General features: G+C 39.8%; 2 protein-coding genes across 7 annotated transcripts in view; one reads left to right on the plus strand and one right to left on the minus strand.

Moving 5' to 3' along the window:
• Positions 1-27,304, plus strand: part of LOC122535912 (disco-interacting protein 2 homolog A) — a 41,566-nt gene that overhangs the window by 5,228 nt on the left and 9,034 nt on the right. For 2 of the 6 annotated variants that reach the window (XM_043667822.1, XM_043667823.1), the window contains exons 3-11: positions 4,376-4,447; positions 9,761-9,964; positions 16,704-16,841; positions 21,148-21,342; positions 23,147-23,639; positions 23,763-24,099; positions 24,189-25,002; positions 25,634-26,064; positions 26,126-26,357. In XM_043667822.1, coding sequence (XP_043523757.1) covers positions 4,376-4,447; positions 9,761-9,964; positions 16,704-16,841; positions 21,148-21,342; positions 23,147-23,639; positions 23,763-24,099; positions 24,189-25,002; positions 25,634-26,064; positions 26,126-26,357 — 2,916 coding nt within the window. The remainder of the gene's footprint in view (positions 1-4,375; positions 4,448-9,760; positions 9,965-16,703; positions 16,842-21,147; positions 21,343-23,146; positions 23,640-23,762; positions 24,100-24,188; positions 25,003-25,633; positions 26,065-26,125; positions 26,358-27,304) is intronic. The other 4 variants (XM_043667824.1, XM_043667827.1, XM_043667825.1 and 1 more) reach the window with 3 other exon arrangements.
• Positions 18,835-19,321, minus strand: LOC122535914. The gene is made up of 2 exons (XM_043667829.1): positions 19,161-19,321; positions 18,835-19,059 (listed from the first exon to the last, which is right to left on the minus strand). Exons 1-2 carry the CDS (start codon positions 19,318-19,320, stop codon positions 18,842-18,844), a joined length of 378 nt encoding a protein of 125 aa, XP_043523764.1. The 5' UTR covers position 19,321; the 3' UTR covers positions 18,835-18,841.

Raw genomic sequence — 27,304 nt, forward strand, 5'->3', positions numbered from 1 at the left:
ACGCGTGATGCAATGCGTCCTCTTCTGTAACATTGTTTCCTTTACATCTACAATCTCATGATTGTTATTTTCTGTTACTTTTCTTTCCTTGCGTGACTTTTTCCGTCAAGCAAATAAATAAATAAATAAATCACAATCATCAAATGAATCGCGGATTCTAAGCGATTAAAATCGATTCCATGTAACGAACGACGGTGTCCATTTCTCGTTGAATTTTCTTCTTTGAATGTCCATCTCCCTACGAAATCTTCACCTCAACGATAACTGAAACCTCTCCAATGTAGAAAATTAGTTACGAATCGTAGCACTTTCAACGATTTGCTCGATACTCGCCATCACTCGTGGAAAACGAATCGTTCGACAATTAAAATTGCTGCCGAGAGAAACGAGAGGGGATCGAGTATATCTCTTTACGATCGATAACGATCGTTTCGTTCGAGCCGTGCACCTGTTTCTTTTTCTTTCTTTTTCCCAGCTGTTGGCCCAACTCGTAAACATACGGAACACGAGCGTGTTCTCAACTTTTCCGTAGAAAATTGGTGGTTCTCGTTTCGAGTCGGCACAATTGCAAGTAAATCAATCCAGTGATAACGTTAGGCCATCGTCCTAGTTTCGTTTTGCGCCGGTGCTTGCACCTGGGAAAAATCGTGTCTCGGCCGTTAGCCGATCGATTCTAGGCATTTTCTCGAGTTACCAGGCGTGACGCCAGGCAAGCATGCCAGCTCGTTTCGCATCGCGCCGAGGCACGTGGGCACGCCGCTGCCTGCCGCTTAAGAAACTTACGGATGCATGCCCTTTCTAATGGAATTTCGCGGACTGAGAGACTGAAGTTCGCTGAGAGACTCGTTTCTCGTTAAATAAATCATCGTCGTTTGGAAAACAATGGCCCATTGATCGAGCACCTCGCTGACGACACGTGTCTCGACGATCTTGAGACAAATTCCTCTCGGCGAAATTCCCGCGGGATTAATTCACTGTCGGTTAACACTAGAACAGTGGTTCTCAATCTTTTTTTTTTTTACCAAGCATCTCTAAAATCCTGAAAATGAAAACCCACCTCTGTGACACAGATAATTCTTATTATTCGGAAAGTGAATTTTTGACGTGAAGGAAGCCTAAGACGCCATTAACTTTAAGTTTCCAAAGAATGCGACATTCGTGAAAGAAAAAAAATTCGAAAGTTCCAAATTTTCATTTGAAGAAATGGAAAAAAATTCACTGTTAATGATTCGTTCTCGAATTGTCCCCCTGTGGGGCGTGGTTGAGAACCACGGGGCTAGAACTGTCATAAATATATAATTACTACTGTAATTTAAATATATAAATTAAAATAAATTAAATATATAATTACTACTATAGAGTGGTCAAAATGACCAATTTATAATTTTTGCTAGATAGTTCGTAGACGTGAAACGTGATTTATTTAAATAATTTTTCGTAAAATATACAAATAAAGTTTCTCTGTTGTTTTTACTTCTCTGATGTCTCTGATGGTAATTATTTATACTTTAATCGTCGGTATTACAGTCGCGTGGCAGAGGCTCTGATTCTCAAAACATCAGAAAAATATTTTTTTTTTCAGAGAAATGGCGGCCATGTTCTTAATATTCTTAATATACATATATATATATAGATATATATTTCTCTGAAAAAAAATATTCTGATGTTTTGAGAATCAGAGCCCCTGCCACGCGACTGTAATACCGATGATTAAAATATAAATAACTTCCATCAGAGACATCAGAGAAGTCAAAACAATAGAGAAACTTTATTTGTATATTTTACAAAAAATTATTTAAACAAGTTTGTGTGTATATATATATATACACATATACGAATGTATAAAAACATTTTTGTCGAGTCGGTTGTTCGAATTTACGAATTTGACCACTGTCGTTAGACAGGTTAGGTTTACTTTACTGGTGACTGTCGCGAGAGAGGGTAGTTTTTCTTTATTTATGACTAATCGTTGCGATAGTAATCTTATTCAGTACGACTGAGTACGTAATAGTATTTTAGACGTACTTTCGATCCGTGCAAAATTTTTTACAGAAAGGAATATCTTTTTCGGAGAAATGGCGTTTCTTATTAACCACTTGCGCTGGCAACTGATTGCGGACCATAACGAGTGACCGAACCGTTATACAATAACTCGTCGCTTTCTTTCTCTTTTGAACTTGTCGGTATATCACTGAATAGAAATTATTGAGAAGTAATAAATTTATTATTTGTTTTGCCTGGGTTATACTTAAATATACTTAAAACTGAGGAAATATTGCAATATTGGAACAGAAATTCCAGCGCGAGAGGTTAATAAACACACTGTAAATAAAGGAGAGAAAAAGGCAGATAAGCCTAAAGAAGGTTCTGATCATTGGAGTTTTGCGGGCTGTCTGATCATTATTTAAGCTAAGACTTTGGGAATCATTATGCGATTATAATATATAATATTACAATTATTGATATATTAATACACATATATTGTGTTTCGTAACTTGTGAGACCCAATTATGATTATTATGAAAATTGAATATACCTGGTAAAACTAGCTTACTAGAGTTTGCTCTGTTCATAAACTTCATTATATCTCATAAATGAAGACAGATAGGACAGGATATATTTATATGACTTTTTTTCATTATTTTTAGGCGCACAATCAGCTCCCGAAGTGGACTTCCACAAGTTACGAAACAGTGTATAATATATAATATTACAAAGTTTATTAGAAACGAAGTCTTTAGCTTCTTCTCCTTCTTCAGCTAAATGGTCCTTTTCACGTCTAGCGTGTAGGACCAAAAACATCGTAAGTCGTTTGTTTGTTACTAGTTCCAGAAAACAGGTCTTGGAAATTTGCGTACCTCGGAGTCCCCTGGGAATTTCCTTAGCTTTTCTCGGCAAAGGAGGGCACGGTTTGGCGAGGCACGTAGCGCTCTCGGCGATAGTTGGTGTCTCCATTTCCAACCGGTCGCCCCGCGGATTGTCCGAGCGATTTCTAGCTTCGGCTTTGAACCAGCCGATCGTCCTCGAAATTCCACGGGGTTCTCTTCGCGTCTGCAGAAGAAATTAGCCTGAACGGGATCGCGCGAACAGCCATCTCGAAATACGTCCTTTTTCAGTCTCGATCGCTCGATGGAACGCAGCATTGAGAAATTCATCTCGCTTATTTAGCCATTCGGTTGAGGACAGGCTGATTCGACGCGCAATCCATCCGTCCTCTTATTTGCCTATTTTTGAGTACACGCGATCGTGTAATTTGCGTATGTTCGCATGTTGCAAACTTCCTTTCCATTCGACGACCAGCTTCATCATATGTTACACAGGGTCGATATATTATATTGGTCCATTTAAGCGAGTTGCAACTCAATGGATATCTTTTCGGATTGTTACGATGGGAAAAATTTTTCTTATCTTTTCTTCTAACGTGAATGGTATCGAAAGGCCATTAATTGGCAAGAGTATTTTTTTCCAAGGTCATTTCTTTCCTTTCTTCAAGGCCAATAATTGGCAAGAGTATTCTTTTCAAAGTCATTTATGTTTCTTTTTTTTTTTTTTTTACCATGCAATTATGTATTTTTTTTTATTGCAGTGTGTAGCTGGTAAAAGAAATACGTTCAGTTATGTATAGAACATGACCTTGAAAATTTAAGTTTTATGTATAAATTGAGACAAGTGGACAACCCGTCACCAAAACGAAAATTTTACTAAAAAAAAATTAGTTTATTATTACTTTCTGCCGTTTTTTTGTCACGTTTTCCTATAATATCTACTAACTAGATTTTCAAGGACTTTTTTTTCTTTAATATAAAAGTTTTCTGATTTGGCAAAGCACTAGCCATTGTTTTAACCAAGAATTTCCCCTTTAAAACCATACAACTTTTGTATTAAACAATCTTTTATTGGATAACCCATAATTTAAGTTATTTCAGATGTGCACGTTACACGAATCATCCTGTATAATATATATGCAATAATTGAATGTACATTGCAAGTTATTGATTGCTTCGAAACTCAAAGATCATGAAGACGTCTAATATGTTTTTCCATCAAGTTTTTCTCTTCGCTAGTCCTGTTAGCTTCATGAAACGTGAATGAGAACAGAATGACAAGCAGAATCCCACGTGAATAATATTATACATTTTTTTTTTATGTTTATAAATATATATATATTTATAAATATATATATATATATATATATTTATAAATATTTCTTTAAAAAAAAGTTGAACTTTCTCATTGCCCTCCAGTCGATCGAATCAAATCGACAAATCCGAACGGAGAAGCCGATCGTCTATCGTTGCTTCAAGTATTCTCCTCAAGTTCGACAAACACGACGAAGCCATTGATTCCCATTAATCGTTACAATTTCTCGTTCCAGGGGACATTACGCAAAAGGGCTACGAGAAGAAACGGACACGTTTGCTACAACAGTATGCCTCGAAGCAGTTGGGTGAGTCGGACTTTTCTATTGCTCGCAGTAACTCTTACAATTAGATTCGAAAACGAGTCGCGCTCATCGTCGTTTTTCATCCTTGGCCAAACGACACACGTGGACGAGAAGCTCGCGTCGTGATCGCGCGGGCTCTTTATTCTAGATAGAGTCCCCTTCTACCTAACTATTAAAAGCAAATTATTTTTCATAATATAAGTTCATTTTTATTCAGGAATATCGACATTAGAGCTACCAAAATGGTCAAAATGACCAATTCGCAGTTCCTTATATAGAACGATGCATTTTTTAAAAGATTTAAATGATTCTTCGTAAATGTGTAAAAAATATTACAAAGTGTTACTCTAGACATTTTTATTTTTTTCTTTCTTTTTTTTTTTTAATGTCTCTGATGGAAATTTTACGCTTTAATCGTCGGTAGCTTTAGTGTACAAGACGTAAATAAAATTAAATAAATAAATAAATAAATAAATAAATATATATATATATATACATGTAAACACATATAAATATATGTCAATAAATATATATATATATATACGTAAATACATCTAAAAGTATCATCTTTGCTTTTGGAATTTTAAGTGCTTTGTACGAGCAGACACGCGAAGAAGAATCGAAAACGAAAGTAGCTGCGACCGATTGCTCGTTTCCCCCCTCGATCCTTCAGCCGGTTGTCGAGAGTAGCGAGTAAGTAAGTTGGTCTCTCTCTCGCGTTTCGTCGCGTTACTCGACAAAGCTTCTCTCGTCCTCGTGGTCGTCGCGATGGTGTTAGCTGGCGCGATAATCTCGCCCATTGCGCCACATCTAGACGCAACTTCGGCCTTCTCATTCTCTCTCATTCTCACTCTATCTCTCTCTAGTCGTTGGTAATATTAATCACGTTCCGATTCTCAAGAGGCACGGGCATTGCTTTCCATGCACAATGCTGGCGTGTGCAATCGTAATGGGAATAAAAGGAGGAACCGAGCGGACACGGGACCGCGTGCTCTCCCTCCCCGGCCATCCGTTTTCCATCCGTCATCTTCTACCGGTTTTTCTTTCTTACGCAATCGCGGCATTGCCTTGTCTACGGCGCGCGTTCACGGCCTCCGTGTACCCGCAGCCGTGTCAAAGATTTTTCCGCCGATTTAACGACCTGTCGTCTCGCTTTTCCCGCAAAACAACTCCGCCTCTTGCGTTTCGCAATCGAAGGAAAGATCGCCTTTGCCACCGGGCTCCCCTTTCTTTCGCTTCGTCTAGTTTCGGAAGAGCTCGGAAGAGTTCGGAGGAATTCGGAAGAATTCGTCGCACGATGAAGTACATATCTGGTTCGAAAAACTGAGAAAAAAATTGTAATATTCTTAACGTTATTCTTATGCTGAATGTTTATCCTGTAATATACAGGACGTGATCACGTAACTTTTAAATTGCGCGTCTAATGAAAAATTGTTTGACACAGAACAAGAATATAATTTTTAAGGTGGCAAAATATTTTTAATCGTTCATTCCTGATCTCGCTCTCGTTCCTAACCTTTCGTAATTCTAAAGGATATCAGATTTACCATACTGACTGAATTCGTCTTGAACAGCCGTTTTCATATGACAAACAAACAAAAAGTGGCATTCTGTATGAAACATTGAAGGTCTTAATTTCGTGAAAAATATTGGAAACACAAAAAGCATGTATATGTATATTGTTGTACACTGCTGTTACGATAATAGAAAACCGTGTCCAACTTGTACAACTTTGTCCCCTGCCACTTTTTCCTCTTGTTTACCATTTCCGAGAAAAAATAACACTGGACAAAAATAATATATATATACATACGTATAGTTACTATAAAGAAGCTTAATACTTTTTTATTCCTCAGACAATTTTTTACAGTTTGACAACTCTGAATGACAAAAACTTGAAATCGACTTTTTCGGGCCAGATACTCTCCACTGTGCGACCGTTAGATTAGGTTAGGTTAGGTTACGTACGAGACGAATGGACAGGTGGAAATCGCTGGTGGACGAAAGCTGTTGAAATTGATCGCGAAACGAATGTGAAGTGCATGGGGGATTTCGTAGCGAGATGGTGGAACGGTTAAGCTCGGTCAGCGAGCACGAGCACACGAGCCACGAGCATGGTCGCGCCTTCGGCAACAGCTCCGTTGTTGCTGTTGCGATCGACTGCAATGTACATACATACTGTTTAACTGTACCTGCATGCGGAAGAACCACTTCCGTGTTATCCACTCGTTATACGCGACGTACATCTGCCATTGTCGCCGTACACCGTTCCAACTGAAGACTATTTCCTCGGTGCTTCGTATCACGTTCGACTTGTGCTTTTCCAACGCTTTCTTTCTTGTTTCCTTTCGTTTCTTTTTTTTTTTTTCTTAACTCGATTACGATCTCGACGATGTACGCCCCGCTGCTTGTTTGCAAGCATTTCGTTTGGTCGCGAACCTTCGAGGAAGCTCCCTTGCTCGTGTCTTATTCAGATGCAACGAATTCGCAACGAGAGAAAGCAATTCAATTTGTTTGTTTATTTGAAGAGGGAAAAATAACACGGGATAAGCAAACAAATACAACAATGATGCATTTTAAAATTAAAGGCTTATTGTACGATATTTGTTACAAAATTATAACGCTATGGAATATGTAATATTTATTTTTAACTTATATATATATATAATTTTTTATTCAATTTTAATTAAATTGTAAGTTTTAGTAACATACTTTCAATATTTACTGCTATTTACATCGCTGCTAGACAAATGCTGGATAATACAGAAAAAGAAGGAAATTCACAAATCTTAAGGAATTGTATAATACCAACACTATTAAGGAGGAATACAATACCGAAGGAATGTAAATCGAGGAACGAAAAAGTGAAATTATATTAAGCTAATAATTTTGTAACGGACAATATTTTTCTGAAACTATCGTCGAGCCAGAAAACATTAGCTTTCTATATACGTAATCTGCTTGTAATCGGATAAGCGAACGTTCGAATGTCCATTTGCTAAAACATTAAAAATTTATAACAAGATTGAAATTGAAAATACACATGTGGCTAAGAACAGGTGTTTTCAAATTGCGATTCTTTCTCTCGACGATTGTCGTTGCTTTTGATTCGCGACTGTCCCGCGCTAACACGCAACAATACGAACAAAAGGTAGTTCTAGTCTCGGGGACGTATTACGTATAACCAACGATTATCCCGTCGGTGTATTCGTTGTATTCGGTGGTTCATCGGCTCGTTGCCTGGAACGTTCAATATCGTTTGTAAAAACGATGCTTGGTCTATTTCCAAAGGCTGAGGCAGCGACCTCTCTTAGTAGGTATCGCATTACGCGACAATATCGAGAAACAGCGATCAACTTCTCGTTTCGTGGAAAAAGCTTTATTTTCACTTCTTAGCTACAGAGAACGCCATTGAGTTCGCACAGTGACTTTCGTGTATGTCATCTTTTTAAACGGTACGTCTCCGCTATAGTGACTTGCCCACTTGTCTCTCATTGTCAATCGAAGAAATGCTACGTTGTTATGATTTTTCAAATTCTTCCTTATAAAACAAATTTATTCGTTTCTTCAATGTCAAAACTTCAATTTTTTCGAAGTTTATAAATTTCATTGTTACACTTTCTTACGATTTAAGGCGTCAGGTCTTGCCTCTTGAACAGAAGTATAGTTTCGCGAAAAATCTCACCGTAGCTAAGAGGTTAACGCGGTTATGACATTGTCACAGTTCGCTCGAACGTTATTAAATTTCACGGAGCGTGACTTACGCGCGAGCGTTAACTCTATCGTCGAATATATCGTAATTGAACCAACCATGACCATAACCGTAAACTTGGAAACGCGTTGAACACACGGGCACGCAATTGTGAAAAAGGGGGGAATTGCTGTCGGCGAAGCAGGCGAGAGTTGTTTTTGACGATTTGAAATCGCTCGAACGAGATACGTGTACAGTATCGGACAAATGCAAAAACAATTTTCATGTTTCTCTTCATGGAGATTGCATTTATTCTACATATTGTTTATTATTAGTCGAACATTTACTACAAGTTGCACAGAGATGGCCTGCGTCCTACCAGAAAGTTAAAGTAAAGTTTATTTACATTCAAAGCGGACAAAAGTAGTCGGATGTTTCATTTTCACGTACGATTTTGTGACTTATTGCGTCTTTAAATAAGTCTTAAATTTTGCTTCTATATTTTTTATTTTGTTTGTAAGATGGTGCAAGGACAAAGTTTGACAAAAGATATGAATTCACGATGTTTTGACGTTGCAAAACAGATATACAGGATTGACACGTTAAGTGCCGTGTCGGTCACTGGTGACCGACAGTAATCTATCTGTACAAGCTGCGACCGGTGACCGACGAAGCAAATTTAGTACACATGTATTAAAAATTGAAAAACTTTAAAATGACAGGAAGCTGAATATTGCTTTTATTATATAAACAGTATAAAGTATAATGCAATAATAATTTTAATGGGTTTTATTAAAAAAGTTTAGGCAAATATGTGTGATTTTTTCCTTTGCATCAAAGTACGACTCTAAATCCAACATTTAAATTTGAGTGTCAAAGCTGAAAAATTTATACAATCGAATTTATAATGCCAGAATTAATCCCTCTGATAATACAAAATTGATTGAAATCTAAATGCCTGATAAGATGCATTGTTGTTGATGACAAAATATTAAGCTCTCCTTTCTTTTACGTCGATAAAGTAAGCCAATATTTGTTTAGTTCATAATTCTCTTATTGTCTGAATACTTTTGTCAGTGACATTTTCGTTTATTACTCAGAGATATGTTTTTCATGTTCAAAATTCTTAAAATAAATTATCACGATTCTCCTTTCTCTGTTTTACGTCGATAAAGTAGGACAAATACTTGTTCAGTTCATAATTTTCTCATCGTGTGAATACTTCCGCCAGTCACATTTTTCGTTTACTACTCAAAAGTGTGTTCTCTCACATTCTAGAAAGATATTCTTGAAATAAATTGGCATGATAATTATTCATCGGCGTTAATGCACCCCGCACCACGATCGTAAAGAAATTATTATTTAAAAAAGACCATTTGTCCGATGCATTTGCCACGTACACGCGTGCGCATATTAAGCGGTAACCGCGAGTTTGTACAAGATGTTATGAGAGACGGCGGCGAAGGTGGAGAATAAGGGAGGGGAAAGCGGAACAGAGGAGGATGGAAGAAAGTGAAAAACTAGCCCGGCGTAGAAACTCCCCTCGTTTGAGAATCGGAACGGGTATAAAGAGGAGAAGAGCCTGTGGAGGGTGGCTTCTGCATATGCACGTGTGTGGCACACAGGGGCTGGAAAGGATGGAGGAGGTGTCGGCGTCCTCGGTATCGGAGGGGTCGAGAGAACGGGTTATGGAAGCGGTGGCGGTGTTGGCGTCGTTGGGGGCATCGGCGTTGGCGTCGGCGTCGGCGTCAGCGTCGGTGGCCGGCCACAGCCACGTGCACGCCGCACGCAACGCCGTGTCACGCACAACGAGAAGCGCTATCATTCAGGTAGCGCCTGAACTATTGCACGATTCAACCTTGTATACCATATACATATAATATACTATACACCATGCGTACGATATTATAGATTGACGTACATGCTGTATACTTTTTCTATCTTTTTGTCTCGCATCACGCCATCTAGAGAAATTAGAGTTTAGCTTTTGCGGCTGATGCGGGATTCCACGTACATAACCCACCACGCCGTTACCAGCATTTAGTCACTTAGATATACGACGTTGTTTAGCCATGTGTGGATTGTCATTCTCGGTAGGAAGCATCGTTCTCATTAGACGTCCAATGTTATTTACGTTCACCGAACTCTAATGTGCATTTTTTCACTGTTCGTGTAGCTCTCTATTCTCACCGATCTTTCGTTTGTTCGTTCGTCTTTTTTACTAATTACCATAGTTTCGTTGTTTCCCTCCCCCCCCTTGTTTGTTTTACGATCGTTTCGTCCATTCGTGAAATTTTGTGTACGTACGAGGAAACGGTTTAAAGTACGAACGTTCGAGATCTGACTTCCAATTGAAACGTTGTTCGTCCGTTGCCAAGTTAATTCGTCGTGTTGCGTGTTTTCTCTGTTCGCTCTCTTTCTTTCTTCTTTTTTTTTTTAACGCATCATTGTTCCTGCTAAATAACGTAGAAACAAACAAAGTCTTTGATATAAATTTCCAGCGGGATCTCGGTGTAAAGCGGCATTGTCGGCCCGTAAAAAAAAAAAGAGAGAATAATAGGGTTCGTCGACGTATGTACAAGAATCGCGATATATTCTCGAAAGAGAGTTGTCTTTATACCGGAGGGGGGAAAAAAAAATTTATGAGGAACGGCAAGCGTCAGAAAGGGATGGCTGAATAGCTGACAGGCTGTCGAGCGCTCGTTGGATAATTGCGATGCCGTTGGTCCTCGTCTTAATTAAGCGGCGAGCCCCTCGGGCTTTGCACTTCACGGGCACCGGCAGCATTTGCGTTTCGAGACCGGTCGTCGACGAATTTTCTCGTGGAATCCAATCCTCTCGTATACTGTACGCGGCGCCACTGCCGTCATAAAAAAAAATTACCCCGTCGGTAATTCCGATTTAACGAACTGTTAAGCGCGGTTATTCAAACGGAAATAAAATATCGTTGAATTCAACGATACCTGGAAGTCAGGTCAGCACGGTCGGTTGTACATATGAAATTTCCTAATGTTAACACGTTGACTGCCACGTTAGACTCTCAGGGAGCGTCAAAAGAGAATTTTGATTACTCTGAACTTATAATGAAACGTAATTTTTTTTTTTTTTTTTTGCACTCCGAATTAACCTTTTTGTACATCGTATTCACCTCTCTGCAAATCAAATTTTATCCTCTCACGGATCAAATTCGCAGGGGAAGTAATATATTTTATTATTTTTATTCTTCAATGATGAACCCCGTTGAAGAATTTAATTTTTGAAAAAATTAAGTTCCGTGCAAGGGATATTTTGGCTGATCCTTCGAATCATTAACATTTAATGGGTTATTAATCATTCTGTTGCAACTATTACTCCAGATTGTTGCCAATTTTACGTCATTTTTGTTTCAATATTATTACATGCAATAAAATTTTTATTTCAATAGTTTGAGAAAACAAATTTGTAGAAAAACTTGATTTGCAAAAAAGTGAATATGATCTGTAAAACGATTAATGTAGAGTGCAAAAGTGTGTAAGATCATGCTTAGTTATTCATAGTTATTCGCGTTTATCTTGGTGACCACCGTGGCCCCTGGTGCCCTTAATTACTCTTCATTCAACTATTTTTGAATATTTTCTTGCAAATTGACACAATGCACACGACGAAATGCAAAAGAAGGAAGGGCAAAGTGTTACCAAAAAAAATGTTGCAAATCATGGCTCGACAAATGCTAAAAATTGAAAGAAAAAAATCAGTAAAAATATTTTAATACGTAATTTTTATAACATTAAATCTTAATTAAAATCTTCAATTGTTGAACAGCGCATTTTTTATCTCATAATATCGTCAGTTAGCCATAATGTTCCAAATCATTTAGTTAGGTATTCACTTTATCTTAATTATCTGAAATTATTATTCGAGGCGCTCCCGGTCACTGATAAGCCCCCATCAAGGAAAAAAAATCACCAACGTAGCAGTCAACGTGTTAACGAATCGAACGAGATTTGTATCGTGCAACGATACGTGTAAATAAAACGTAGAATATTCTCAGCGAGTCAGTGTTGTTTCGCAAAAAATAACGATCCACCGGATGCTCCGCTGTAAGTTTGCACGATTTAGATGATTTATCCACGCACGTAGATATATCATGTACAGTCCAATTCTGCTTTATCGATCGAACGAAGTTTAACCAATTTCGTTACTCTTTTTTCCTATTTGATTAAGTTTAAGTTTATCTCTTTTGTTTTTCTTCTTTTCTCGTCGACGATTTCAATCTCGATTTCGATTTCCGATGCAGTCCTTTTACGACGCGTAGTCGTAAAGGATCGCGGGATCGAATCGTTACTCGAGCCATCGTCATTTCATCACGTTTCACGATTCATCCGTAATTAATCTCGATAGTCCGTGAATCATCATTCTCATCAGTAGCGATCATAAACGTAACGTACGTGTGACCTAACCTCTTCATATTCTATGCAGATTGCCGTAATTCTAGCCTTAACGCGTCCAGGCCGGTAATAATTTAGTCAGACGCCATTGCTTCACTGCCAGTTAATCAAACGATCACAAAAGTTACAGAAAAAAAGAGATTTCTCTTCGCTGTTTACTGCTTTTCCATTTTCTCTAAAAAAAAAGGAAAGAAAAAAACCAATGAAATTGTTCCGAAGGCGATAAACGATAAAAAGAGAGATTGATATTACCGATCGAGTGAACGATTGAAAGGGGCATAACGCTTGAAGAGGTTATCACGTTGTTCTTTTTTTCATGTAGCTGGCTTGCTTGTAATCCCCCAATCGTGCGTGCCAATTCGCGCAGAGATGCTTTTACACCTTAGATACACCTTTGTAATTCGACTTACTCCGAGACCGGTTGTTCCACCTTTGGGTGACTCTCGAGGATCGTAAACATTCTTGCGACTCGGCTCGACACACACGTCGATCTGTCCGTGACATTATGATTTTTCCTTGTCCCGTGTTATTAGCCGACTCGGTGGTTCGACAATCGACAATACCCGATCGTACATGATCGCGGACGCTCAGTGTTTCCGTGTAGAGAACGGATGTTAATCCCGGAAACTCGTGATGACGTTTCAAAGATGGCTTCCGAGATATTGTTTACCTTTTTATTCCTTGTTCCTTTCGTTTCTCCTTTTTCTTATTCTTTCTTCTTCTTTTTTTTTTCGTTTATTTTCTCCAAACTGATTGACCAGAATTGATCTGCAGAATGCACTGCAACGCGTGTTCGGGAATTGATTGACCATTACGAAACAAATCTTTCATTCGGCGCGCAGAGTAACTTCAAATCCGTTGCTTAACCTCTTGGCTGTGATGCCACGCTTTTAAAAGCGTGTATCCACGTTGTGTCAGTGACGATTATACTCGTCAAACACAGATTATGTATAGCTGCTGTAAAATTGAATTAAATTGTTAGGATATAACGCTGGTTTTTTTTTTTAAATCAATAATTTTATTGTTTAATTTAATTAATATTAAATTATAATAATAATTAATGTTAACAACGGGAAAATATTTAGAAATGATCTAATCAAGTCTAGTCTCAAAATATTCCGAAATATCTAAGATTTAATAATTTTGTAACGTTTTATTTTCCACGAAAGATTTAATTTAAGTAACAGATTGTAATCACCTTTCTTGTATACTCGTCATTCGCAGCTAAGAGGTGAAAATTTTCGTTAAAATCTGTGCAATTTACAGTAATACTAACTTCTGTTCTACGAGGATTCAGAATAAAGCAAAGAGGGAAAATACAGTAGTCGGCTACAAACTTATTTAAATTGTTATTATTTCGTAGTAAGAAATCATATAGGAATGAATTTGGGCTCTTTTTAAAGGGTGAAACTTCTGCTTTCGCAATTTTGAATTCATTTTTCACAAAAACGTTTTTTTTTTTTATATCATGTAGTAAAGGAAAATAAAAAAAATACTGTTCTTCCTCGAAAACGCTATGAATCTACGAAGCATTGAAAAATTTTTTTTCAATGAATCTACTATGAATTTGAAGATTGATACCTCTAAAATTTGCTGTATGATCTTTTCTTCGCCGAGTTATCGAACTTTGAATAGCAGTTGATCGTTGAAAATTCAAGAGATTCTAAGATTTCCAATTTTCGTCGTTCCTGGATATATATATTCAGTTTAATAACTCGACGAAAAGAAACGACACAGCAGGTTTTAGGATATCGTTGCAAAAATCAGTGACGAAAATTTTCAATTTTCAATTTTTCGAGAGTTTATTAACGTTCGAATTTTCGCGAAAGAACGTATAAAATATCTTACTACACGATGTGAAAACATCATTGTGGAACATTCTTTTCCGAAATTGTGAAAGCTGAGATTTATTGCCGTGCGATTTTAATTTCCAGTTACGAAATTATAACAGTCCGAGATATTTTTCGAAACGTTAAATCAGAAATTTAATGTACACACACGTGAGTTCGTGACCGGTGAATACTTCGATTTTCCAAACACGGGGGTTCTACGATGGCCACAGGATCGATTAGAAAATGAATTTTGGTACAGCAATGAGCTGTTTAACGTCTGAAATTGCGCGGAGAGGGTTTACGATCAGCCGGGATTGAAAGATTCGTACGAGTCGGAGACGAAACAGGGAAGGGAGACGAGATTCGTTCGTTGGCAATGGAGAACGCGTTTACTGTTGTAAATGTGTAAAATTTTCATAGAAAATTATGAATTTTGATGGTTCTAGTGTTAAAAGCTGCCCAGAGTTAGGAGTCGCCGAGATTGAATCGCGTCACAGTCACAATACAGTCACAGTCACAGTCACAGTCACAGTCACAGTCACAGTCACAGTCACAGTCACAGTCACAGTCACAGTCACAGTCACAAGCCCACCTCCTCTTCCGACCTGCCTGCGCCACTGCAGAGCTGCAAACAATCGATAAAAGTGAAATCGTCGTCGCAGCTTCCGAAGGTGGAACGACCGATCGTCGACACGGCGCCTAGAACCTTACACCCTGCCCAAGACCCGGACAAACGATTCTATTCAGTTCCCAAATCACATCCAGTTTAACCCTTTTTGTACCGAAAGATACTACGATATATCGGCTCTTTACTCTAGCTCCGAATATTTTTTGAATATTTCGGCTTATCTTTTTACAGGGGGCTTATCTTTTACTATCAAGAGGCAGTATTTTTTTTTTTTTTTTTTTGAAGAGAAACAAGTCCATTTATTCATACATTGAGATATATTTAAGTTTTCACTCGAATGAACTAAAGAATATTGTGAAACGTTAAGAAATTTGGAAGAAATGTTTTTGAAACTGTTAGATGTTTTAAACTCGTTTTGAAATGTGTTAAATTTTATTATATAATAATAATGAATAGAAAAGAAAGTAATTCTTTATTACGTTATAAAAACAGTATATAATAAAAAGCACGTCAATAATTAACACGATTAGAAAGATTTTTTAATTATTTTTAAAATTCAACTTACACCACTTTCAAAAAAAAAAAATATACGGCTGATATATGTTTCACCGAGATTTTTACACATTCTGTTTCCACGACAATGTTTTATAGTTGCAAATAATACGTACAAAAATTGCTAAAAAAAGGTACTAAGAGGGTTGAAGAAGAAATCCATCGCGAAATAACGTTAAGACGACGTTGCATCGAACTTCCGTTCCTGTGATCTTCGAAGATTCCTCTTGAAGGATGGCTCGAATCGTGTCACATATCTTTCGAAATCGAATTTAGTGCCCAAGAGTCAATATATCAGCTTCGTAATCTTTGTCTTGTTTCAACACTTCGCACAGTTGTAGTGTTTCGGCTCTTATAATTATTTTTATAAAAAATATTTCTAAAGAGGTAGCCGTGATCTGTTTCTACGGCGAACACTTTGCAACTCTAGACCAGAGCTTCTCAAACTTTTCCACTTGGCGATTCTCTTCACCCGAGTAAATATTTACACGATCTTGGATACAGAGGTACATAAACTAGGAGTACGAATCAAAACTTTCGCTGACAATAAATCGTAAAGAAAATTTATTCGAAAACAATTCTTTGGTACACACAATTTTACCGTGTATTAAAGACAAAGCCCGATATTTCAGAATAATATTTTAGTCTTGATCTAATTTTTGCTAAAATTCCTGCAACCTCCAAATTTAGTTCATTCGAGAAACCCTGTTCTAGACGATGTATATAAAAATAGAATCGCAATGTACTGAGAGGGTTAAATTGCAGATGCTCACTTGTAAATGTTCCAATGTTCATATTTCCAATCCGACTTAACCTCACGTTTCTAATCTAAATCTAACAATAAGCTCTCCAAAATTAACCTCCAATCTAATTCAAGAATGCAACCTTAGGATCCAATCCTAGAAAGCGAAAGGACCGGGTGGTAATGCCCTCTATTTGGGTTTGGATACAACATGGAAGAGATAGATACAACAGAGCCCTGCTTCCCCCCCCCCCCTTTACCCTCTGCCGCCATAGTAAACCGATAGAGAGCCGAGCTATAGAAACGTAGCTACGTTCCCCGCCTTCTGATCCCGGTAGATCTCCTTTCTCTGTCTATGTGGCGTTGTTGTTGTTGTGTTGCATGCAGGAGGCCGGCTAGTACCTGGCGGGATCGCCAGTCCCCCGGGATCTGGCGGCTCGACCGGAAACACCGGGAATTCGAATTCGGCGGCCGCGAGACGCGGCAATCGCAGACTCACGCGCAATGAGAGCCGCTATCATTCCGGTGAGTACATTATCACACACTTGCAGCTGGACGATTAAACGGCCCGAAGCGTGGCGAGAAGATACGTTAACGGGTTCTTAACCCTGGCACGACGGCGACTCTGCATGCATTACCGTTTACTTATTCAAGCTGTAACTGAAAAACATGGTTGTCCACCAGCCGCGTCTTACCCGTCTCTGTCTTCGTGTCTCCATCGATCCCTTTCGCAAGCCAGCTTCGTCCTACTCTCACTGTTACTTTCTCGTCTCTACGACTCTCTTTCTCGTTTCCTTCCTTTTTCTTCTTTTTTCTCTCCTCTCCTCTGCTTGTCCTTTTTTCTTTTCTCATCGTCCAAGCTTTTTTGCTTCTCTCTCTCTCTCTCTGTCTCTGTCTCTGTCTCTGTCTCTCTGTCTCTCTGTCTCTCTGTCTCTTTTTCTGAAACGATTACAATTCAAGAATGGAACCGATCTTTCTTTTTATTTTCCCCGGTTTTCTCTCTTTTTCTCTTTTAACGTCTGCCTCGCGCCGTTACGGCTTGGTTATACACAGCAGCTCTTGTGAAATATTCCGCGCAGAGCGCTGCAGCACTACAGCGACAACCACTCGAGGATATTCAAATTTTTATGGAGGAATTAGCAACGAGGCCGTCGCCGCCAGGGTTAATCCAGCAACCGTAGAAACTATCCGAGCGACAGATTCTCGATCAATAAAGTCGCACGCTGTCGCTTGCCCGCCGCAGTCGATAAAAATGTCCCGCAGTTGCGAAAACCAGCTGTGCTCGCCTTCTTGGATTATTTGTCGTTTGTCCTTCGTCTGCTCTGTCGGTTGATCGAGGATGCGTCGATCGTAGGTAGACGTATCGAATGACGTTAGACCTAAGATGATCTGCCAGACTGAACACGCTTGAAAATCGTAACTCACGCCCGAACGAGCGTGCATTAAGCTCGATTAGCTCGGGTACGCGGAAACACGCTCGCGGAGCGCATGGAATGCGCTTTGGTCGGCGCGAGTGGTCTTCAACTCTGATGAAGCATTTCCTGCGTTCGAGCGCGTATACACTCGCCTGGCGATTAACTCGCGAAGCAAATCGTCAAACCTGCAGCCACTGCACGATATGGACACGACTGCCCTCGCGAATTCCACCAACGCGCGGGAAATTGTAGTCTAGATTTTTTTCAAACTTTTTTCGATCCTCTCGCGACTTGCTCTCTGAGATCGCTACAGTAGCGCGCAAAAATTGATTTTTCCGTATTTTCACACCAATGGAAATCCATTATACAGACTGGCGATATTTCGCATGAAACTTTTTTGCGAAAGTAGCATAGAATCAGAATAGAAATTAAAGCACAACTTTATCATACAGGATGGGCCTAAAGTTTCTTCGCATCTTTTTTTTTTTTTTTTTTTATAAAACATCAAAATATAAGAAAAAACCAATTGTAAATATATGGTGAAAAAAAACCGCTGCATTTTTCATAATATTCCTTCATACACTATGCGTTCCAATAAACAGCACGAACGAAAATTTATTTGGGACTGTCTTTGGATGGAGACTATGGAAAAATCAAACTTGCGCACACCATTGTATATCGTGTGTATTATACTTCAGTGCTCGTCGGAACGAAACGAAAACCGAACGAACGGTTCTCTGGTGCAGCAGGAACTTCGTGCAGAAATTTCATTTGTACAGAGGCAGAGGCAGAGATAGAGATAGAGAGAAAACGAAGCTTGACCGGCACACGGGCAATCTCTCGCGCAGCTGGTTCACCGTTACCGCTCGAAGAGGACGAGCGTGAAGCGCGCGCGAGGATAAATCGCTGCCCATCCGACTAACGTCTGCCAACGGTTACACATAAAACGCGTAAACATCAACACAACTCTCGACTTGTGAAATGCCGATCGTCTTGGAGAGATCTCTCCCTCTGTCTTCTACCAGAATGACTCATGAGTTAGTGCGTTTTTTAAATTAAAACTTCAAACGTATAACCTTACTTTTCGAAATAAGGGCCATTCAGTAGCTTTCAGCTAATTGCTGGATTCCTCGATGAGCACGCCCTATCCTTCGATGCGAAAAATTCACGGCAGCTTTGATGTTTCGAAATTTCATCCATGTAAAAAATGTACGCTGAATCGGAAAAGATAAAAATCCGATAAGAATCCGAGCAAGATTCAGTGGCGTTGAGATCTTGGATTTTTTTCATTGTTTTTTCGGATGAAGCGTTGCAGTAAAACAGGCTTTCTGTTAATTAAATATTAATTAATACGGTCTGTCAACGTTAATTAGTACGTACCCGTAGAATTCCACCAAACATACAGCAATATCTTTAATTATTTAATTACCGATTTTGCTTATCTGAACTAATGAAGTAGATCCTCTTCTCATCGCACGTTCCAATTCGGCGGATAAAAACGGATTTTGCAACGATGTCTGACGAATTTCTGCCCTTAAGTTTCTGCAAATTATCTCGAGACGTCGTTTACCAATCTTATGCGATGCCATGGCAAAGATTATGAAAGTTTAAACGGATAATTGTTGAGTACTCTTTGATGGATTTAAAATCCACACAGCTTTCATGTAAAACTTGCACAAGAGTATGGTATCGATCTTCGATGCTGGTTCCTACGGCACTGAATTTCTCAAATCATTTTTGCACAGTACAAACTGAAACTTCAACCTCGCCGCTTCGGTCGCTTTGAAATTTCTTTTCCTAAAAGCATACGAATTTTAAAATTTTTTTTATATTTCTTATATTATAACCTCTATGTACAATATTTCTTATAATATAACCTCCAATAATGTAACCTCGGCAATATAACCTCCAATCGGTAAAACAAAACACTTCAATTACCCACAGAATCACGTGCCAAACAGAACAATTGAATATTGAATTTCATTCGTCCTTAGTCAATACGAGAGGAATATGAAAGTTATACGAAAAAAAAAAAAAAAATGCACGAACTTTGACTCGCCCTGCTGTTCCTCTCAGCGTTCGTTCGTTCGTTCTCGTAAACGTTAGATTCTAGCATATCTTATTTTTGATCGGCAACGACGTTTAAAAGGGCAGACGAAGAACGAAATTGCGCGGCGAGGCGCGACAGAGACGAGCCGGATTCGATCGTTACATTTCCGCTCGAGGTGTATTTCTATCATTATTACGACGTCGTGCAACGTCGGGACGCAATTTGTTACGTAGAGCAGTGGCGCGATCGCGCACGTGTACCGCTGGAAATATGACGATTCGATACGCGCGTGGGTTCAAGAGGAAGTTACGAGAGGCTCGACGCGTATCCACCTAACCTTCAAATTCACCGGATTCTTTCGCCGTGAAACAAGCTTGAAAATTTCCTCCGTAATCGGTGTAAACGCAGGTATCCATATCAGAGGCAAAGAAAGGAAAAACTTACGCAGTGACGAGCAGAACTGAACACACGTTTGACATACGTAATATTTCATCGAGCTTCTGCATGCAAAATACGAAATAAAGCAAAATGTGTACTGTTTCAGCTTCGCGAAAAAAATTGTACGTACGACCTTGTTTATCATTGCTGTTCTTCGTGGAGTCAGTTTTTCACCACAATGATTAGTTGAAATGAAAGATTGTTGATGTTTTGTGTGTTGGAACTTCGTCTCGTTTTAAAACGTAGTTTCCTTTTTCACTGTCCTGAATTCGTTTTTTTTCCTCGAGATATTTTAACAATGTGTAACAAATGTTCTTTGATTGTAAAAATTCACTGAAGAATTTTGTTTATTACGATTAAATCCATTGCGATCTTGAAGATTGAAGTTCCTCATCTGCAATGATTTTTTTGAACTTTGAACATCAAAGTTAAAAAATCCAAACATTTCTGCATTTAATCTTAATGTTCAAAGTTCAATAAAAAAATTGGATTTTAAGGGGTCGTTGTAAAGAGAAAATTTCAATTTTCAAGACTACGGTGGATTAAGTTACCAAAACAAAAAAAAAAAAAAAATTTTTTTTCATTCATCTGTTCTTTCAGATGTTTGAATTTTTATAATTTTCAAAACTGAAAGCATCTTTACGTTCTTATTCTCTGCGTTGATCTTTGAAAAACTTGCAAAACAAAATAGAAATTTTACACTTGAATACGATACTCGTTGATTTCCTTCTACGAAGTATCGACGAGTTTTCATCAGTTTCTTGCGTTCAGTTATGCTCGTTGCTGTGAAAGCTCTTCGCCGCGTTGAACTTAAAGGTTCGCAAGATTTTCCTCGCGTGTCTTTCTCGCAGCAAAGTTAGAGAATGGTCGACGGATAGTGAGAAAATTGCGAGCTCGTTCGCTTGATCATTCGACTCTGAATGCACAGAGGTGCGCCAGGAGGCGGTGCAGCAAGCTTTGGCAGCGATGCAAGGTCGTCCGAAGCCGTCGTTGCCGATGCCGTCGAAGAGAACCTCCGTGATGGCCAGGAGTCCCGACCGGGAGCGTCGCGACAGCGGTGAATCCAGCAGCGACGAGGACAGCGTCGTCACCGAGGAGAGTCCCGGTGCTGGTGGTCCAACGGGTATATATCCTCGAGTAGTATCCTCATTGTTTATCATCGTCTCTCGGCCATCCTTCTGCTGCTCGCGGCACGATAAATTACACGCGTCTCTTCCACTGTGTGTGTGTGTGTGTGTACCTACACATGTACTTATATACACTCCCGCTCAGAAACCTTAGGACAAGTACATACTACCTTTGTGTATAATACAAATGGTACGATAAACGTAAATTATAAATTGCACACGACGAATATAATATTTGCAATGTAAAATATATCAAGTCTCTATTGCGTGAAATATCTTTTGTATTTGTTATATTTAATTGTGTACAATATAGTATAATAAGTATATATTGAATACGTACGATTATACAAATATTGTATTATATACGATATAATTAAATATAATAAGTATAAAAGATGTTGCAATGTGAAATATATCAAGTCTCTATTGCGTGAAATATCTTTTGTTATATTTAATTGTGTACAATATAATATAATAAGTATATATTGAATACGTACGATTATACAAATATTGTATTATATACAATATAATTAAATATAATAAGTATAAAAGATGTTGCAACGTAAAATATATCAAGTCTCTATTGCGTGAAATATCTTTTGTATTTGTTATATTTAATTGTGTACAATATAGTATAATAAGTATATGTTGAATACGTACAATTATACAAATATTGTATTATATACAATATTATATATAATAATTGTATTATATAATTAAATATAAGTATAAAAGATGTTTTATACAATAGAAACTTGATTATGATAGTGTATTATATATTGTATTATTATATTATAATACAGAATACATTTAATTTTAAATTAAAATTAGATACAATGAATATAAAACATTTATATAATAGAGATTCTGTTGATATATTGATATATTGTTTGTTACATACAATAATAGAAAATAATTTAATTTTGAATTAAAATATAAATACAATGCGTGCAATATAATTAAATGCGTATTATATAATTAAATATAAGTATAAAAGATGTTTTATACAATAGAAACTTGATTATGATAGTGTATTATATATTGTATTATTATATTATAATACAGAATACATTTAATTTTAAATTAAAATTAGATACAATGAATATAAAACATTTATATAATACATATTCTGTTGATATATTGATATATTGTTTGTTACATACAATAATAGAAAATAATTTAATTTTGAATTAAAATATAAATACAATGCGTGCAATATAATTAAATACAATAGATACAAAACATTTACACAATAGAGACATATTAATATATTGTATTATTATGTTACAATACATACATACATACATACAATTAAATACAACAAATATAAAGCATATACAGTAAAGCATACACACTCTGTCAGTACATTAATACGTAGCATTAACGTTGCATTATAAAACATATATACACGATAATTGACGACAAGTATATCAAAAATAAAAACGTCCAAGACTTTTTCTTTTTTTTGAGTGGGAGCGTATGTGTACACATGTATGTAGCTAGCTCGGCCATTTATCTATTTGCACTACGCGGCAAATGACGTGGAACTGGTTATGCGACTTTTCCATTGTACGGAGAGGGCCGCTTGGATTCCACGCGGTTAATGCAAATCCGTTGTCGAGATACTCGGATCGGCCACGAGACAACAGACCTCCGGCCCGAAAGAGAGAGACCGTGTCCAGTGAGAACACACTGTGTGTTCAGTACCATCGAGAAAATTCAGCCGGAGAGAAGTTGGCTCGTGCGTTGGCTTCTCTCCACGTGAGATCCATGTGAGATGATCCATGGTGGACGTTTTAGGCACAGGGCTGTCGGATACCAGCAGCACCGGTTCCGCCCGAGACACGCCCCCGCCACCAAGGCCACCGGCCAGGAGACCTCCTGGTGCTGACATCACCGACATCGCGGAGTACACGCCTCACGCGTACTGCAACATACAGCCGCCGGACGTGACGCACACCAGCAACACACCGGCCGCGCAGCAGTCGACCAGGCGACCGGGCGCCGATCGTGTCAATCGTTACCACGTCGTCGAGGATCAGAACAACACCGGGACCACCGGCCGCTGGAAGGTGTCCGCCAAGATTCAACAGTTGCTCAACACGTTGAAACGGCCGAAACGGCGGCCGTTGCCGGAGTTCTACGAGGACGATGACATCGAGCTCGAGATCGCCGCCAATCCCAAAGACCCGAACGCCCCGAAACCGGAGGGCGGTTCTATGACCTCCGCGGTCGGTGAACCACTATCGGTCGCCGCTGGCTTGCCCAGGTCGCTCGAGGCCGCCATACAGAGGTGAGCAACCCGGGCCCGGGCCAGTTTCCAACTTTCTTTCTTCCGTCGTTCGATGATTCACCGAATTGTTTTTCTCATTCCTCTTCTTCTTGTTTCTTTTCTTTCTGTGAAATACCCCCGTAGGTACGGCTCGGCATCGTACAAAGCGCCGGTGGCAACCGTTCTCGATCCAAACGGCAAACTCTGCGTAACGCTGACTTACGGAAAGCTTCTGAGCCGTTCCCACAAGATAGCGTACACGCTGCTGAACAAGGCGCTGAGCCGCGGCGGGGATTGCTGCCTGAAACCCGGCGACCGGATCGCCCTGGTCTATCCGAACAACGACCCGATAAGCTTCATGTGCGCCTTCTACGGTTGTCTTCAAGCTGGCATCGTACCTGTACCGATCGAAGTCCCCCTGACCCGTCGGGACGCGGGCTCCCAGCAAATCGGCTTTCTCCTGGGTAGCTGTGGAATTCAGGTGATGAGTCCAAACGAGCAACAAATGGTTTCGCCAGTCTCTCCGAATCTCACAATTCTCTCGGGAAATCGGGAATTCGCGTTTTCCAGGTGGCGTTGACCAGCGAGGCTTGCCTGAAGGGTCTGCCAAAGACGGCGGCCGGCGAGGTGGTGGCGTTCAAAGGTTGGCCAAAGCTTCATTGGTTCGTCACGGAGCACTTGGGCAAAACGCCGAAGGATTGGCTGCCACCGCCGCGACTCACCGACGACACACCGGCGTATATCGAGTACACCACCGACAAGGACGGCTCGGTGATGGGCGTGACGGTGACTAGGTCGGCGATGCTGGCACATTGTCGAGCTCTGACGCAAGCCTGCGGCTACACCGAGGGAGAGAACGCCGTGTGCGTTTTGGACTTCAAACGGGAGGTCGGCCTCTGGCACAGCACCCTCACCAGTGTTCTCAACGGGATGCACGTGATTTTCATTCCGTACGCCCTGATGAAAGTGAATCCCGCCAGTTGGATGCAGATGATCACGAAGCACCGTGCCAGCGTGGCGGTGGTGAAGTCGCGGGACCTCCACTGGGGCCTTCTGGCCACCAAGGATCACAAGGATATCTCCTTGTCGTCGCTCAGGCTGTTGTTGGTCGCCGACGGTGCCAATCCCTGGTCTCTCTCTTCCTGCGACCAGTTCCTTTCCGTATTCCAGTCGAAGGGTCTACGGCCGGACGCCGTGTGCCCGTGCGCGTCCTCCAGCGAAGCTCTCACCGTGTCGGTCAGAAGACCAGGCCGTGCCGGGGTAAACGCCACAGGACGAGGCGTGCTTTCCATGTCCGGGTTGAGTTACGGCGTCGTCAGAGTCGATCAAGAGAACTCTCTCACCTCTTTGACGCTTCAAGATTGCGGTCAAGTCATGCCTGGAAGTACGTTCTTTCCGCCAAGAGTTGTACAGAGTGGAAAGAGAAGTTTGTCCGTAGCTGTCATAGATGAATTCTACACCTTCGATTTGATGAAAATACATGTAAAGAACTTGCCTTGAATTTTTCTTTTTGCATTGTATTCTATAATCTACTCATCACGAAGGTAAAATTTTTTCATAGATCGCAGCCTAATAGTTCTCTTGAAAAATGGTAGAAAAATTTCTTAACGTGCGCGTGCTGGATTGGATTACACTAACATTTAATTTATCATAGTTGTAGCATCAGTTTGAGTCCAAGTAATCAAATAAACTAACTGTTAACATTATTCGAAATATAAACTTTACATCCACCTGTCCAGAATCATAAAGCCGCTGTTAGAACGCATGTGTTAAATAATTAAGAAACTTTTTTGCCATTTTTCAAGGGAACTATTAGCTTGCGAACTATGGTTCCTTGAAAAAGTGATGAGTAGAATACAATGCAAAAAAAAAAAAAATTTTTTTTTTTGACTTTGAAATTCAAAGTCGAGATCAGTTTTACAAGTTCGTTACACGTAAACTTCTCTTTCCACCCTACGTCGTACGTTGGCGACTCGTGGCCAAATGGAAACTGGAAATACCTGTCCATTTTTCAGGTATCGTAGTTGTGATCAAGATGGAAGGTCAGCCGTTCATCTGCAAGACCGACGAAGTAGGCGAGATCTGCGTGCACAGCTCGGCGACTGGAAATCAATACTGGGGCCTACAAGGGCTGACGAACAACACGTTCAAAGTCTCGCCGCTTCAAGCCGACGCAAGCCCGCTCGGCGACGTCGAGTACACACGTTCTGGTTTGTTGGGTTTCTTGGGCCCTGGCGGTCTCGTGTTCGTTTGCGGCTCGCGCGACGGTCTTATGACTGTCACCGGGAGAAAGCACAACGCCGACGATATCATCGCCACGGTCTTAGCCGTCGAGCCAATGAAGTTCATTTATCGCGGAAGAATAGCCGTTTTCAGCGTGCGCGTCCTCAGGGACGAGCGAATATGCGTGGTCGCGGAACAACGACCCGACTGCAGCGAAGAGGAAGTACGTTTCCAAATCGTTTATGTCGCCTGTAAATAACTTCAAATGCCGTTTATTTCCTCAGAGTTTCCAATGGATGTCGCGGGTTCTTCAAGCGGTCGATTCCATCCACGCCGTTGGGATATACTGTCTGGCGTTGGTACCGCCGAATTATCTTCCGAAAACGCCGCTGGGCGGTATTCACCTGTCGGAAACGAAACGACGTTTCCTAGAGGGTACTCTTCACCCGGCTAACGTTCTTCTTTGTCCGCACACTTGCGTTACCAACCTACCGAAACCACGCGAGGTCCATTCAGGTAAGAGATTGCACATTCATCAGTGAGTACTGTCCCCGTGCCCAGGTGTCGATTGAACTTACACGGACTTTCGACGAATTACATGAATGTCAGCAAGTACAAAGACGTATATACATTCTTTTTTTTTTTTTTTTGTTGTAACATTACTTCGTTTTTTTTTCTTCTTTGTCTATTGTAATTTAAGCAAAGACCCAAGAAACTGGTGCGAAGACGACACTCTGTCGTCGGACGATGTTGACGACGTTGATTTGAAGAGCTAGATTGCTCAGAAGCGTTGCCAATTTGTTGGATCGTTTTGCTTAAACGTACAGGAGAATGATCAATGGGAGAATGAATGAGCAGTTCTTTTATAATTAACTCTCGATCACGGATTTCGCTCTGTCAAAGAGTTATTCTCATTAACGTAATATATAAAGGAACGTTAACACTTGCGCTTTCTTACAAAGTTATCAGTAGGCTTTCAGTAACTTGGCACAGAAAGTAAACGAAAAGTATATAACTGTCTCTTGCTACATATCATGTATCTTGTTAACCCTCCCAACACTAAAATATTTCATGCTTGGCATGTTGTTCTATTATTTTTACCCTTCTTTCTTTTGGCTGAGTTCCGAACACCCTGTAGTAGCCCAAGCCTATAGACGAGTTGTTTCCTAGCGATGTGAGATTCTTCTCGGTTCTCTTCTTTGCAAATACATATGCAAATACATTGTGTTTGAATTACGCGCGCGCGCGCGAAAAGGAAACTGCCTTCTAACAACTTCGATCGTTACGTAGCACGTACAATTTTCAATTAATGGTTCGGACGCTTTCGATTAAATTTCACATCGCTACTTGACCATACGTCCTTGGTGGAACGTCGAATTATTTTGTTTCTTGAGTATGTACAGTCCACGGAATGCTCAGAGCACGTCTGTATATAAAGGACGCGCGCGTGATCACCTTACGAC

Source organism: Frieseomelitta varia, unplaced genomic scaffold (genome assembly GCF_011392965.1).
Source record: "Frieseomelitta varia isolate USP_RPSP 00005682 unplaced genomic scaffold, Fvar_1.2 scaffold_786, whole genome shotgun sequence".
Classification (NCBI taxonomy): Eukaryota; Metazoa; Arthropoda; class Insecta; order Hymenoptera; family Apidae; genus Frieseomelitta; species Frieseomelitta varia.